General features: G+C 38.8%; 1 protein-coding gene across 1 annotated transcript in view; it reads right to left on the reverse strand.

The window, feature by feature from the left end:
- map4k5 (mitogen-activated protein kinase kinase kinase kinase 5) overlaps positions 1 to 16,726 on the reverse strand; it is a 135,188-nt gene that overhangs the window by 79,580 nt on the left and 38,882 nt on the right. Inside the window, exon 3 of the mRNA XM_073039812.1 lies at positions 181 to 271. Coding sequence (XP_072895913.1) covers positions 181 to 271 — 91 coding nt within the window. The remainder of the gene's footprint in view (positions 1 to 180; positions 272 to 16,726) is intronic.

The following is a 16,726-nucleotide window of genomic DNA, read 5'->3' on the forward strand; positions in this document are numbered from 1 at the left end:
ATTTTGTGTAGTATATAGTAAATGAATATAATTCATTGCTTGAAATCAATGCAATATTTCACTAAAAGATGAATTTTGAAACTCGACAGCTCTGAAATAAAAACATGCAATCATTTTACTCGGTTAAGTAAAACACTTGCAATGATGCTTTTTTTTTGGATGTTCATTTTCCATATTTACCTTAGGTAGCTTCCAAAGTAGGCCACAATGTTGGAATGCTTGCACTCCTTTACCATAAATATTTCTTGCTGTATAATGGAAAAGTCATCTCCTGTGAAAAGAAAAATATTACAGCGCTTCTATAAATGCTTACATTAGCACTTATTTACATTCAAGATCATAAATTACATCATGTGATAGTATCCTCAACAAATTCAATTTCAGACAAATGTTGATCATACCATGCGCTCACCAGAGCAGATGGGTCTGGCCTTATTTGATTCCATTCTTTACTATGCAAGCAGAAAAACATTCATGGCTTCTCAACCTGCTCTCAGAATCAGGTAAGCTAGATTACTGGTTAGATCCGTAGTCAGAGACAGAAGGTATTAAATATGATTCAAGCAAATAAATGAAGACTGAAGTGTAGGAACTTAAATATCTATAATTTTAGCTCAGATTCTTGAGAAGGGTATTTAAAGTCATTGTGGATAGATGGGAATAAATCAAATCAATCATGAACTTAAGTTGCAAAACAGTTCAAGGAACTAGGTGGCCAATTCCTCCTAAACTGGAACAAAGCACGTACATTTTAATCAGAGCACAAAAACAAATACTGAAGGGAGAATGGGTAAAATGATGAGGGCATTGTGATCATAGCTGGCAATTGAAGAAGGAAAATGATCTTTTCTACTTAAAAAAATTTCAAGGTACAAATATTAAATGAACTAGTTATGAAGAAGTGAACTAAAAATGCATTCAAGTTTCTTTGTAAGCAGAGGTAAATACTTTTGGAGATTTAAGGCATGATTAAAAATAGAGAGAATGATGACAGGTGCAGGGTGAAATATGTATAGTGCAGGGGATAGAAGAATCATGGTTGGTTAAAAAGATTAAACATTAGCTTTATTTGTGACATTTACATTGAAATGTTATCTGAAGTGAGGATTTGTTGGGGGCTGCCTGCAAGTGCTGCAATACTTCCAGCACTAGTGTAGCACGCCTACAATTTAACAACCCTAACTAGTACATCTTTGGAACATGGTAGGAAACTTTGGTACCTTCCTTTGGTACCCAAAGGAAACTCACGCAGTCACAGGGAGAATGCACAAATTCCTCGCAGACAGTGGTGGGATTTAAATCCCAATCTTACAGCTGGCACTATAAAGTGTTATGCTGTTACGCTACCATGCTTCCCCATAAATAGTCAGCGCCCAACAGGGGGCTTAACCAACAACCCTGGGATTGAGTCCCATGCTATACTCTCAGCTAGCTCAGCTTGGTTTGAAGCTATCAAATCTAATCAGCACTAATGACAAAGACATATTCTTCAGACGTGCAGAACCTGGTAAAGGAGGAGGACCATATTCTGGCTTAACAAACTGTATAGCTTGAGTGAGGAATGGAGATATTCTTGGTAACTTGAAGTGATGAGGTACAACTTAATAAGCAAAATAATCTTTTGGCAATTAAGCTATGTACAATTGACAAAGGACAAAAGATTACAAATTTGAAAATTTTCCTGAAATAATGGACTGGAACTGCCTAAGAAATATTGGCAGTTCCACACAGAACACAGCACAAGACCAGCGCAAAAACAAAGTTGCTGGCTGAGCTCTGGCAATTTCCTAGTTTTTCTTGGACACTAAATTCCACAAAATGCTCAGCTGCATCAAACAAACTAGCTACATTTTCCTAGGACTTCCACTGGATAATCTGTTGAAGAATTCTTTCAGCAAGTCATGCCAATATATTAATGGGAGGGGGGTGGGAGGGGTTGTTACAGCTTCTGAATAAAGGCACCACAATGATCCTAGCTGATGACAGCATATTCATACTGAAGATGGAGATACAGATGGAGTTAATTGTGAGGCAGTCATTGGCACTAGTACTGATACTGGAGAGAACAGAAGATGTTCCATTGGGTAAGACATCCAAAACTAGACCAGCATCTTAGTGGCTGGTGCAAGGATAGGGATTCACTATAAGGATCAGAAATACCAGTCAAATCTTGAATAGGCTCCAGGCAATAAATGTTGCAGAGAATACAAAGCAAGGGCAATATAATAATCACAAGACCGGGCAAATCAATTTGACAAAAATAGTTTGGAAGACAAGTTAATGGATTATACCTCTGGCAGTTTTCTGAAATAACAGGTTGCACCAAATAGGAAAAAGGTCTAGTATGATGTTCTAAACCTTGGTTAATCATTAATTTTAATCAAAAAATTATCTTCAGAAAATTAATAATTGTGTGGCGTGTGGCCAAGTGGTTAAGGCATTGGACTAGTGATCTGAAGGTCATAAGTTCGAGCCACAGCCAAGGCAGCGTGTTGTGTACTTGAGCAAGGCACTTAACCACACATTGCTCCAGTCCACCCAGCTGAAAATGGGTACTGCCAAAATGCTTGGGGTTAACCTCGCGATAGACTGGCAGCCTATCTGGGGGGGGGGGGGGGGGGGGGGAGTCTCGTACTCTCAGAGTCACTTCACGCCACAGAAACCAGCATAAGCACCAGCCTGATGAGCTTATAAGGCTCGGGACAGACTTTAACTTTAAAATTAATAATTATACAATTACAACATGAACTTCTGACCCAGGATTTTGCACAGAAATGCACAAATACCAAAATCCTGAATTTTTTGGCAACAGTTCACCAATAGTTTCCTGACTGGGATCCAAATTCAACTTCTGTGAAGAATTCAAGGACAAAGAACATCTCAGCTTAAACATTGAACAGTGTTCAAGTGTTTTCATATCCAGTATTCTAAATTAGTCTGTTAAAGATGGATCACCTCTCAACCAGCCAAGCTGAATAAGGTTCTGAATGCAGCAGCTTCATGTTTAGCAGCCGCTTCTTAATTCTCCAATTTTAGATAAATGGCTTTATTTTTCAGAAGTAGCCATTTCTGCCAGTATTCCAACTGTGGTTTTGCCCCAGATTTTCTCTGTTCAATATTATAGACAGGCTGGCAAAACATGTGTAACATAACACTAACAAAGAAGCATAGTGTGCTTCTAACTGCCACTTTAACCCCATTTGTTTGAGAGACTGGAGATGCTCCCTTTATTTTACCTATCCCTCCTCCACCTTTCTGTCATCTCGTCTTCTCTCCTGCCTAGTTTTCCATGACCTGAAATTTCATTGCTCTTTTCAGATGATGCCTGATGCTCATTGTTAATGCATTTTTCATTTTTATTTCATATTTTAAAATCTGCAATATTTTAACATAGTCGGCCCTCCTTATCCGCGGGGGATTGGTTCCGGGACCACCCGCAGATACCAAAATTCGTGGATGCTCAAGTCCCTTATTCAACCTGTCCCAATGCAGTGGACCTTAGGATCCAGCGGAACCCCAGACCTTATTTAACCTGTCTCAGTGCGGTGGACAGTAGGACCCAGTGGCATGGATCTGAATCTGCAGTGTTTCTGTTCGCAAAAATAATCACGAACACGATTGAAAATAAAGTGGAAATAATAAAGCGATCAGAAAGAGGTGAAACACCATTGGTCATTGGAAAAGCATTAGGCTACAATCGGTCAACGATCGGAACAATTTTAAAGGATAAAGTGAAAAAGGCTCTGCCCCGATGAAAGCTACAATTATTACAAAGCAACGCAGTGGTTTAATTATTGGGTTTTGGGGTTTCGGGTTTTTGATCCTCCACATCAACCCGGCACGGTGGAGAGTGCAGTCGGGAGCGATCTGTCACTAGATCGAACTCGGGAAATTCCGTTCCCGAACCCAGCGCTGAAACATATGTTTAAGTGTTTTATATGCATAGAAAGGTAAAATATATACTATATACTAAGACAAACGTTTGACTAACTGACGCTAAATAATACTAGATGTACCTGTTCTGACTTACTTAGTAAGAGAACTTACAATTTTTTTCCATCCCGATCCACGATAACCCACGCACATCCTCCCATATACTTTAAATCATCTTTAGATTACTTATAATACCTAATACAATGTAAATGCTATGTAAAATGGTTGTTAAACTTCATTGTTTAGGGAATAATGACAAGAAAAAAAGTCTGTACATGCTCGAACAACAAGTGCTGGAAGAGCACTTCCAGGTTTTCACAATTTGCGGTTGGTTGAATTCGCGGATAAGGAGGGCTGACTGTATAACATAATTTTATTTTAAAATCTGGGAACTCTCAGTAGCTTAGGCAACACCTTTATAAAGAGAAATGTTTACCTTTGACAGAACAGGGAGAGACACACAAAAGTTAATGATATGCAGTATTTTTCAAATAAGCTTATCTTATTCAATTTCAACTGAAAATTTCTTGTCACATTTTTTCACCCATCTTTGATCTTCGAGTTTATTGCCATTGGTATAAGTATGGTACGATGAAAGACTTGCTTGTAGCACTATTACAGGCACACATTCCACATACGTATAGTACATAAATGATAGAAGGCAGCTATCAACATATACCGGTACTTTATTATCTAACATCTGCTTTACATATTTCAGCCTTTAGGTGTCACCATACTTCCATTTTCAATACACATTTTTCCAACAGCCTGCTTTCTTAATTTATCCAAAATTTGACCTCTTCACAACTCAGTTTACTTTTTTTTTCTTACATGTTTAGATACAGTGAAAAGGAGCATCAGTAGTTCCAGTGTCTTAAAAATAATAATGCATGTCTTCAAAGTAGTGAGAAAACTGTTAAAATTATTGTTGAATTTGCATTAGGCTTCTTGCTCTTCAGTCTTCCTGTCACATGACATTTTACACCCAACAACATATGATTGATATCACACTCAAGACATAGGAAGTCATTTATCAGCCTAGAAGATTCTCATTTGATAATCTAGAATCGAACTCTCTCCAGAATAATGAAATAAGTATGTCCCAAAGCAAAAAACTGTGAAGAGTTAGTGTGGAGCTCTTGCTGGGAACTTCTCTCTCTATCCTTTGTCACTTTTCATATATCTAACCAATGTTTTCTCTACATTAAGAAATTGTCACCATTATATAATTTTAAATGCATGATTGCAATGTACTAATACTTTAAAATCTTTATGATAGTGCTAGAGAAAGAATAATCCCCAGGTAATTAAATGTACTGAGGCTCAGGGACTTCAAGCATTTTGTATACAATTGTCTTAATTTTTGTGCAAATGTCAAATGTAAATAAAACACATCCTCACACGTGGAAGGATACTGATACACTAATTCAACATCAAAAAGCATTAATTCAAAATTAATTTAGCCATGACCGTATTGAGTGGCAGAGCAGGCTCAAGGTGAACAGCCTACTCCTGTTTACTAATATGTATTATGCACAGTTAAAATCAGAGCTATATGATTTGGAAACAGGTCCATTCCTCAGCCCATTTACCCAGTTAATCAAGATCCCTTGTTATCAAAAATTACCTTTATAGATAAACTTTTCACTGCCTATTTTAGTGTTGTCTCTGCTTACTAATTATGCCAAACAAAATTAACTTTTTCAACAATGCAGCATGTAACGTGTGAAAGTTTTACACTGAAACCTTGGTTTGAAAAAAAATGTGAAGCAAGCACAGTACAGAATATTGGTTAGGTGCAGTTACATGGATTTCTTCAGCTTGTCCCAACCAATGCTATGCTATCCTTTTTGTGGATATTAAACCTCCCTAGTCCAATGAACATTGCTGTGTGGATATTCAGCTGACTGCCAGAAGCTACTAGGTTCCAAACAGTATCATGTGAAGTCCTGCCTGCAGTGAAGTCAAATTTATGGTCAAATGCACAAATACATGCATGCACAAATAAAATGAAAAATTTATTTGCAGAAACGTCAGGGGCGCATAGCATCATGTAAGCAGCCCTCACACGATAAGCAAATTAAACACAAGCTACACATAATTTTTACTAGACAGAACACAATGACAAAAAAAAATCCATTTTAGACAATAGCCCCAACCTAACCAATCTTTCACGAGTAAAATTCTACATCTTTGGTCAATATTCTATCACATTTCCCGAGCATTTCATCTACTGCTATCGTATGCTTCCTTTGACCTGTGCACAATATTCTGATGGGACGTTACATGTACCTGAACCTTCCTGCTCCTGTATATATGCCAGAACCAAAGGTTAATATTTTGTGTGTTATATGCTTCCAGGTCTGTTTCTGTACATTCCTCAATACTGCATTTTCCAGCCACTGCACCATTCCCAAATGCTTTAACATTAACTTCTCCACTTGGATCAAGTAGATTCACCCCTCCAGATATCCAGCTAACCTACGTCCTGTATTTAAAATGACAGTTTGACCCAGCCTCAGCTGATGCCGCTTGTTAGTTACCAGCAGCTGCTGCAAAAGGCAGGTCAAAGCGTGCAGCGTACACACCTTTTCTACATTCCACTCCCTTCCCCCTACTACACATTCAGCTGCCTCTCAATATGCAACTTTCAACCATGTACAAGAAATAACTCAGTTGCTAAAATATTTTAAACTTTGCTATTAATTTAATATTCATTATTTCTCTAATTTCTTAAAGAGGAAGGAGGCTGCTACTTGATCCAAAGTGTACATTAGTTCTCAAATTATTTTCATCATTCCCTTCCCTCATTTATTACACTTAATCTGCTGATCCAAGTTTGGAGAGAGAATTACACAAGCTCCAAAGACCTGTAACCCTAAAGTCAAGGGGAAGAGGAGGAGAGGGGGAAATACCAGTATGATTTTTATCATCTCCCTCACTGGATTGTTTTTAGATAAAACTAGTACAAAGCGGGTAGGCCATATGGCTGCCAATTGCACTATAGACATTCAAGATAATGCATTTCTTGCAAAGGAAAGCCCGAAATATTCAACATTACATTGTTTAAATGAACACAAATTTGTGAAGTATGCAAAAGAATATCGGTCACCTAGTAGTATCAAGTAGTATGCATCAATTGTTCCACTGAACAGAAACTTTTCTATTGTAGATTTTGCAGTGGTACAAGAATTACTAAGGCAGTCTTTCAAAAACACCAAAATTATTTCAAACATTGACAAAGTTGACATGCTACAATATCTCAAATGATACTACACATTGTAACTTGCACACAACTTTTATTATATTCCATAGGGAAAGATCTGTAATTCAGCAAGAAACACCACAACATTGGGGGGGGGGGGGGTCGAGGGGGCAAGGGAACACAAACACACACAGAACATAACTCTTCATTCATTACTTTCCTTATTCTATTAACATCAAAGCATTCGATTTTATTTCACTTTTTGATTCACCTACATAGGAAGATTTCCTTTTAATTAATTAAGATGAACAAGTTTTCTTAAACATCAAACTGCCTCAATTACAATCACACAAATATGGCTGTTGTGTGGTTGCCTTAAACTGTCCTGCATAGAAGATTAGTTGAAAGATCAAAAGTAGTAATAAATAATTTCAGGCCAGACCATTAGTAGAAGGATGCTAGAGGAATAATTCCTTGGTTCAAGGGGATTTAAATTTATATGAATAAACACAGATGAAAAGAAAGTGGCATTTCCAAATTTTCTGATAACATATAAATTTGAGGTTTTCATATTAAGGCACAGTAAGCATGCAGAGATACAAGTAGACTAATCAAGTGTGATAAATGGAGTATAATATAGAAAAATGAATGCTTTTGTACTTCGTAGGATGAAATTTAGAAATCCTAGATGATTAAAGTCATCAATGCACAGAAGGACTTTGGTGGGGTATATTGGTACATACGTTTAACATACATGTATGTACAGCAAGATATCAGGAAGGCAAGTGTTTCTTAGCTTTTATTGCCAGGCTGCTCGAAGTGCAGAAGTCTTGCTGAAATTGCACAAGACTTTGTGAGACTTAATTTGAGTTATTATGGGCACTTTTTGTTTCTCCAGGGCAGGGGTTCCCAACCTTTTTAATAACATGGACCAATACCATTAAGCAAGGGGTCTATGGACCCCAGCTTAGGAACCCTTGCTCTAGGGCAAAGGTTATACTAGAAGAAGAAATTGGATAAGATTAACATATTGGAATTTAATACACTGAAGTGATTGAGGCATAAGATTTAGTGACAAGCTAGTAGGACAGATGTCAAGTGTTTATTTCCTTCATCTGCAAATTTTGGGTGCAAAGTCACAAAATATGTGGTCCGACTTTTACATTAATTCAGGGAAAAAAAGTTTCATGTATAATTAACAGGTGAAAGATCAAGGGGCTGCATGCCCGATCCCACCAATTTCTTACACCTTCTTCTTACATAAGTCAATGGTCAGGCCAGTACCACCATTCAAATATAACTGACAGATATTGTTCTATGTATGTTAAATAATTGAAAAATAAGAATCTATTAACACATTTTGGAAATTTCAGTTGACCCAGTACCATTTGTTTAAAAAAAAGGTTAGACTTAGTTTAGCTCAAATTTAATTCCCTCCTATACTCATTTACATTGCCACCCAACCCCAAAACATTTGCCTTTAAAACCACCATAGAAAATACCTTGTCTACCTGAACACCTCTGTTGATCTAAATATCTCAGTCTGATCATCCCTTAAGGTTCTCTGTGCAGAGGATGTAAAGTTAAAATAATCAATGTGATATTAGCCCTCATACCATCCTGACAATTTTTGCTGCAACTCTTCAAAAGCTGATCTTCAAACATTAGGGTGCTGATAATTGAATCCCAGTTTCAAATGAAATATAACCAAAATTCAGTATCACATCTATAATATAGTTGGCTTACTTTGTATTGTAGTACTGCTATGATCATGTAACCATTACACCAGCTTTCAAAATTGTTTATCACATCTGTTCTTTATCTTTTCTATTCATGTACATTCTGCAGCTTCTCACCATTTAGAAAATACAACTTTTCTTCAACAGGAAGTGGATGATCCACTTCCCACATTTTAGCTTTCTTGACTGGCTTTGTAACCCATGCTTCCATGTACACTACTTACTGTGTCACAATGCTGCTTATCCTGGTGTGCGTTTCCACCCTTTTCTGTTTACTGTGCCACTACTGATGGCCCCATTCCAGAGAGGCACACCTATAGCATGCATGCACAACAATTTTGTTGGCACATGGCATGCAGTGCTACCTCTCAATTCTTTACTGCCCACCCATAATAAAAAGATACATATTGATAATGTTTATTGGCAAACAAAGCAGCAAATGACTTTTTACAACCAGAGCAGTGAGATCTTTTCACAGGAAGTGTCTTGTGTTGGCTTGCTACTAGCTAAACAATTGCAAGAACACATGACTTTGAATAATGGGTTTTGACATCCTCACAGATTAACAGCAAAAACTCCTGTCCTGGCAATATGAATAGTTAGGACGATTCTAGTTAAATGGGCCACTGGTTAACCAGGGCAGGCATTTGCTTGGGACAACACTTAAAGAAACAAAAACAAATTGAGAAAATAGCTGGGATTCCCTTCACTTATTTGGAACACCATCCTGTTTAATTGGGACAGGAGACTGTTGCCAGTTTCTAACTAGCATCGACTATGTGCACTTGTGTGGCCATTAGACACTACACTGTATTTATAGCAGACAGTTTTTAAAAGTGTCATCTGTGCCTGTCCCCCTATTTGGGTTCAAAAAGCAGTGATTTTTGTCACTGATAGTTGGCAAGAAAAAAAGCAACAAAATAATTCAGAACTGTTTTGGTCCCCACAATTTGAAGAATTCAGGCTTGGAGATGCCAGAAATGGCCACCAGGAGTGAAAATACATGAAGAACTTGAAGCTAATGATAATAATCTTGAACATTACAATGAAAATGAAGATTTGGAGGAGGCAATCGTCAAAAGCATTGTTGGAAGCTATCTTTACTAGGTGTTTATGCTGATCTTGTTCATTTACAATCAAAAGAGCATGACAACATACAATGGAATTCCTCCATTGATAATTAGGGACTAATACAGTTTTACAGTACTGCAGAGGTATTGGTAGCATTCTAATTTGCTCTGAATTTCATTTAAATATATAAATTGTTACTCAGTTAAACCGCAGTTTGTCTTGTTTATACCTTTTTAATCATTTCCTTGAAACTTTGACTAATTGGGACAGCCATGCAATTGGACCAAAATGTACTGGTCCCAATTAACTAAAATCCACCATATTTTCATCAAGCTATTCAGAGGTGTCATTTTCAGTAATGAGCTTTGAACATGTTTAACTATAAGAGTAAACTTACTGATGAAACTAGTACTCTGAGCATAACTCTCAATACAACCAAATACAAATTGGATATAAAATATTTGTCATCATTAGTACAGCAACAGAAGTCTTACTGAGAGTAAAGTGTGTTTATTTTTGTTTCCTTGATTTTTTATATGGATCACCAAAGCTTTAATTTCATGTTGACATTTCTTATGATATATATCAGGTACAATAACAAATGTTTTAGATCATGTATAATAATACTATTTGGAAATGTTATTTTTGAATTTCTTTTTGAAAGATTAATATTAACTTTAAACATTTTAAAAATACATCCTTTATTTCAATCTCTAATACATTTATCAATAGTAAATAAGCAATAGGACTCATTCTTTTCCCTTGAAAAAGCCCAAAACTATTGTTATAATTCATTAATCAATGATAATCTCTGTTCAAAATTACCATGACGAGAGATTTTTTTTTTAAAAATAAAGGTTATTGCCAATTTGGGCACACACTTTTAAAATGGTTCTCCACCCTGCTTTATACTGTAATAACAATGTGCAAGATTAATATCAAACCTTTTAGGACCACTGTACTCAAACACTAAGTTAATCAAAATTTGCCAACCATAATATATTCCACTCCTCCATAGAGTTATGATAAAACTGAAACTTACTACTATAAATGTTCAAAAGGAAAGTTAAATAAATGCAGTACAAAAGAAAATTAGGTTGCACTGGCAGGCTTGGATGAAGTACCGGGTACATGCTGCAAGGCAGCTGGACTTAATGGTATGAAAGTCAAGCACTGCAGATGCTGGAAATCAATAAACAAAAGAAAATGCTGGAAACATTCAGCAAGTCAAGTGATATCTATGGAAAGATTGTGGGTTATTAATCAAAAATACCTATAAACACTGCTCCTTCCAAGCTGTGCGGGTGTGTGGCCACACAGTAACTGAAATATTCCCAGGCACATAGCTTTTGTTGTCACATAGCTGGAATTGGATCCAGCTAGAAAAAGTTTATGAAATGATAGAGATTTTCTTCGTTGTACTATATTTCATCACACCCTTCAATTAATAAACATCAGAAGTATGTGATTTTTCAATTTTCATTCTAAATATTCATACTAAGCATATTACAAAAAAATAAAGTGTCATGTAGATTTCAGGCTGTGCAAAAATTTCCTGCTTAGAGCAATGGTTGGACTATACAGCTGTGTTTAAAAATATCAGAGGTAAATAAATATGAACTAAATACACAAAGAACAAGTTTCAACTTCATAATCCAAAACACACAATACAAATAACAGAATGGAAGACAATTTTTTCACTATCTTGTATAAACAATAATAAACCAATACTTATCATAAATCTAAAGAAATCCTGTTGCATAATTATATGAAAATTGGAACTTTGCCCTAGAAATAATAAAGATCCCCACAAGCTTTGCCTCACTATGGCCATGAAGTCAGAGGACCTGGATATTTTTTCTTAAAACATACTCACTCAATCCAACTCAACTAATGGCAAGAATCCCCAGTCGATGTGGGAAAATAGCAGCCTAACCTGCCAGAGTTTCAAGTTTTTAGACTTGCCTGCAAAACCCTTTGTACTTGTTTTTCACTCTCTAAGCCAAATTTCCTGACTCTCCTTTCCTGGATCCTTCAGACTCCACCTCCAACCACTTGTCTCCAACCTGGCAACACGTATTGATTTCCTCCAGGAACCTATCCCAAACAGAACAGCTCTCATTGCCTGCACAATGACTGAATACCCCTGGCACAAATTGTACTTTCAGGTCAGGCAGCATAAAACCAGAAAAATGCACAAATAAGTATCACAAACATATTTGTATATAAGAGCTAATAGTGGTTGCCCTAGGTTAACCAAGCTGTATGGGTGGGTCCCATCAGACAAGTGTCAAATTACCAGACTTCAAATGAAAACAAGCTCAGACTGAGGAAGTACATTTTATGAAACATTCACCAGAAATAAAACTTTCATTTTAGCTCTATTAATAGGAATCCACTTTCATGTACTAATTTTCAACATCAATTTACCTATATTAAAACAATTCCTAGCTTTCTCCTCTTTCTCAATCTGAAATCACTTTGACTATTACTACCACCATCAAGCTTGATGCTTATTTTATGATACTACGTATAAGTATCACTCTTCTTTGCAGCATTTAGAGATAATTTTATTACACCCTCATATAACCGAACACAAAAGTCCAGGATAGGCACCAGGTATTTCTGGTAAGACCAAAGGGACCACTGCATTCAAAGGCCAATGGATTGTTTCATTTAATTTGTTTTCCACAAAGGCCAGTGGACTGGTCTTTGTGGGGATAACAATTTAGATGAAACAATATGGGCACTCACATGGACCCCAACTATGCTACCTTTTTGTCGGCTACGTGGAACAGTCTATGTTCCAAGCCTACACTGCTGTCTGTCCCTCACTTTTCCTATGCTACATCAATGATTGCATTGGTGCAGGTTCCTGCACACATGCGGAGCTCATCGTCTTCAACAACTTTGCCTCCATCTTCCACCCTGCCCTCAAATTTACTGGGTCCATTTCCGATACCTCCCTCCCTTTCCTCGATCTCTCTGTCTCTATTTCTGGAGACAGTTTATCCACTGATGTCTTTTATAAATCCACTGACTCTCACAGCTAACTGGACTATAACTCTACCCACCCTGTTTCTTGTAAAAACACCACTGCCTCTCTCAATTCCTCCATTTCCACCACATCTGCTCTCAGGACAAGGCATTTCATTCCAGAACCAAGGAGATTTCCTTCTTCAAAGAAGGAGGCCTCAAGTCCTCCACCATCGCCATTCCGTCTGGATAGCCTCTAACCTGATGGCATGAACATCGATTTCTTAAACTTCTAATAATGCCGTCCTTCCCCTCACCACTCACATTCCCATTTTCCTCTCTCTTTGCCTGCCAATCACCTCTCTGGTGCTCCTCCCCCTTCCCTTTCTTCTATGGCCTTCTGTCCTCTCCTATGAGGCTCCCCCTTCTCCAGCCCTTTATCTTTTTCACCAATCGACTTCCAACCTCTACGTCACTCCTCCCCACCCCCCCATACCCCGGTTTCACCTGACACCTCTATTTCTTCCTCCCCACCGCCCCCACACACTCCGGTTTCATCTGACACCTCTATTTCTTCCACCCCACTGCCCCCCCACACCCCAGTTTCACCTGACTCCTCTATTTCTTCCTCCCCTCGTCCCACCTTCTTAATCTGACTTACCTTTTCTTCTCCAGTCCTGATGAAGGGTCTTGGCCCAAAACATTGACTTTTTACCCTTTTCCGTAGACACTTCCTAGCCTGCTGAGTTCCTCCAGCATTTAGTATGTGTTGCTTGGATTTTCAGGAGCAGCAGATTTTCTCTTGTTTGTCAATTCTATTCTTGTTTTTATTTAGCCTGATTTGTAAGGACATTTGACCTTTTTCTATGATGATTGGAAGAGGACAGTAATGGTAGAGCAGCAAAAGCTAGAGTTTCTAGGAGTAATTCGAAAGATGCAGGATCAGTTCAACCAAAGAAGCAGCAGCATTTGAAAGGGAAGATACTGTGGTGACCCACTTATTGTGCAGCCGAACCGGCTCACAAATAACCGGCGCGCGGGGAGAGACTTTGGTAATGCACCTCTGACGTCATTTCCACCCGGAGAGGGCGGGCGCTAGGGATTAAATGCCAGCGCCGCCAAGTTTGAATAAACTAGTCTCGAAACGGCTTACCGACTGCGTGTTGTTATTTCAGCGCTGTGTGTAGCACATCGCTACATTGGTGACCCCGACAGTCCAAACAGGATTTGGACCAAAGATGACCGACTCTTCTTCTGTTCATGCAGTTTCGCTAAAACTGCCCACTTTCTGGACGCTGAAACCACACGTGTAGTTTAGCCAAGCACAAGCCCAGTTCCAGATTCGACAGATCTCTTCTATTCCACGCGTTACTATTACGTGGTGAGTGCCTTTGACCAGGAGACGGCCGCCCAAGTTGCGGATTTCATACAGTCGCCCCCCGGAAGAAGGCAAATATGAAGCATTCAAAGTGCTGCTCATTGAGACCTTTGGCCTCTCACAGCTTGAGCGAGGTGCCCGCCTGCTTCACCTGGACGGTTTGAGAGACAGACTGCCGTCAGCATTGAGGAACAAGATGCTGTCAATTATGGCTGACGAGAAGTAAAGACAGCATAAAAGCAAGACAGGGGACATACAAAATAAGAACATAGAAATATGAACAGGAATAGGTTTTCTGGCCTATCGAGCCTGCTCTGCTATTCAATAAGATCACAACAGACATTGTTGTAGACTTAACACCACCTTCCTGCCATTTTCCCCATAACCCTTAATTCCCTACTATGCAAAAATCTAACTGTGTCTTAAAAATATTTATTGAGATGGCCTCTACAAGATTTTCTGGGCAGAGAATTCCACAGATTCACTACTCTTTGGGAAAAGCAGTTTGTCATCTCTGTCCTAAAGCTACTTCTCTTCCCCACTACCCCCAAAACATAAGGCTATGTTCCCCAAATCTAATCTCACCTACCAGTGGAAATACTTTTCTGCCTTTAGCTTATCAATCCCTTTCATAATTTTATGTTTCAATAAGATCCCCTCTCATTCTTATGAATTCCAGCTAGTAGAGTCCAAGATGACTCAATCTCACATCATAGGCTAACCCCCTCATCTCTGGGATCAACCTAGAAATCTCCTCTGCACTACCTCCAAAGCCAGTACATCTTTTCTTAAGCAAGGAGATCAAAACAGCATACAACTCTGTACAGTTGCAACACTACCTCACTGCTCTTAAATCCACTCTCTCCAGAAATGATTTCCCCGATAGCCTGTTGAACTTGCAAACCATCCCATTGTGATTCATGCATAAGCACTTCTAAATCACTCCATACAACAGCATGCTGCAATTTTCCTACTTAAATAATAATTTGATCTTCTCTTTTTTCTTCCAAAGTGGATGACCTCACATTTACCAACATCATACTCCATCTGCCAGACCCTTGCCCACTCACTTAACCTATCTACTCTCTCTGGAGACGCTTCACATGCTCCACACAATTTGCTTTTCCATAAAATTAAGTGTCATGAGCAAAGTCAGATACAAGTCACTTGGTGCCCTCTTCCAAATAATTAATTTATATCCCAAACAACTGCAGGTACAGCACTAACCCCTTTGGTACCCCACTCACCACTGATTGCCATCCAGAGAACAACTATTTATCCAAGGCAACAGACACAAAATGCTGAAGGAACTCAGCAGGTCAGGCAGCATCTATGGAAATGAATGAACAGTCAATGTTTCAGGCCAATATGCTTCTTCAGGACTGGAAAGAAGGGGGGAAAAGGGGGTGGGGGAAGAGAGACACCAGAATAAAAAAAGGTGGGGGAGAGGGAAGGAGGATAGGAAGGAGGATAGAAGGTGATAGGAAAGATAAAGAGATAGAGAGGAAGGAATCCGATGGGAGAATAGAGTGGGCCACAGGAAAAAGGGAAGGAGGAGGGGACCCAGGACAAGGTGATGGACAGGTGAGAAGAGGTAAGAGGCCAGACTGGAGAATAGAAGAAGAGGGGAGGGGGAGGGAATTTTTTTTAAACCAGAAGGAGAAATCAATATTTATGCCATCAGGTTGGAGGTTACAGACAGATAGACCTGTAACATCCCACCATGATTCAAAGTCAGACCCAGCTGAATACTGCAGTAAATCCCTTGGAGATTACAGATTACAGACAGACATACCTTATTGATCCCGAGGGAAATTGGGTTTCGTTACAGCCGCACTAACCAAGAATAGTGAAGAAATATAGCAATATAAAACCATAATTAAATAATAAGTTAATCATGCCAAGTGGAAATAAGTCCAGGACCAGCCTATTGGCACAGGGTGTCTGACACTCCGAGGGAGGAGTTGTAAAGTTACCAAGACAGAATCAGAATACAAGGTGTTCTTCCTCCACTCTGAAGGTGAACTCATTGTGGCAGAAGAGGAGGCCATAGACCAACATGTCGAACTGGAATGGGAATTAAAATGTTTGGCCACTGGGTGAAGTCAGAGGTACTCAGTGAAGTGGTCACCCAATTTACGACATGTCTCCCCAATGTAGAAGAGGCTGCATCAGGAGCACCAGACATAATTCACAGGTGAAGCGTTGCCTCACCTGGAAGGACTGTTTTGGGCCCTGAATGAAGGTGAGGGAGGAGCTGAATGGGTAGGTCTAGCATTTTGGCCACTTGCAGGGATAAGTGCTGGGAGGGACGAATGGACAAGGAAATGACAGAGGGAGCAATCCCTGCAGAAAGCAAGATGGGTGGGTGGAGGTGGGGAAGAGAGGTAAAAATATGTTTGGCAGTAGATGGCAGAAGTTGTA

The sequence above is a fragment of the Hemitrygon akajei genome, chromosome 3 (genome assembly GCF_048418815.1).
Source record: "Hemitrygon akajei chromosome 3, sHemAka1.3, whole genome shotgun sequence".
Taxonomy (NCBI): domain Eukaryota; kingdom Metazoa; phylum Chordata; class Chondrichthyes; order Myliobatiformes; family Dasyatidae; genus Hemitrygon; species Hemitrygon akajei.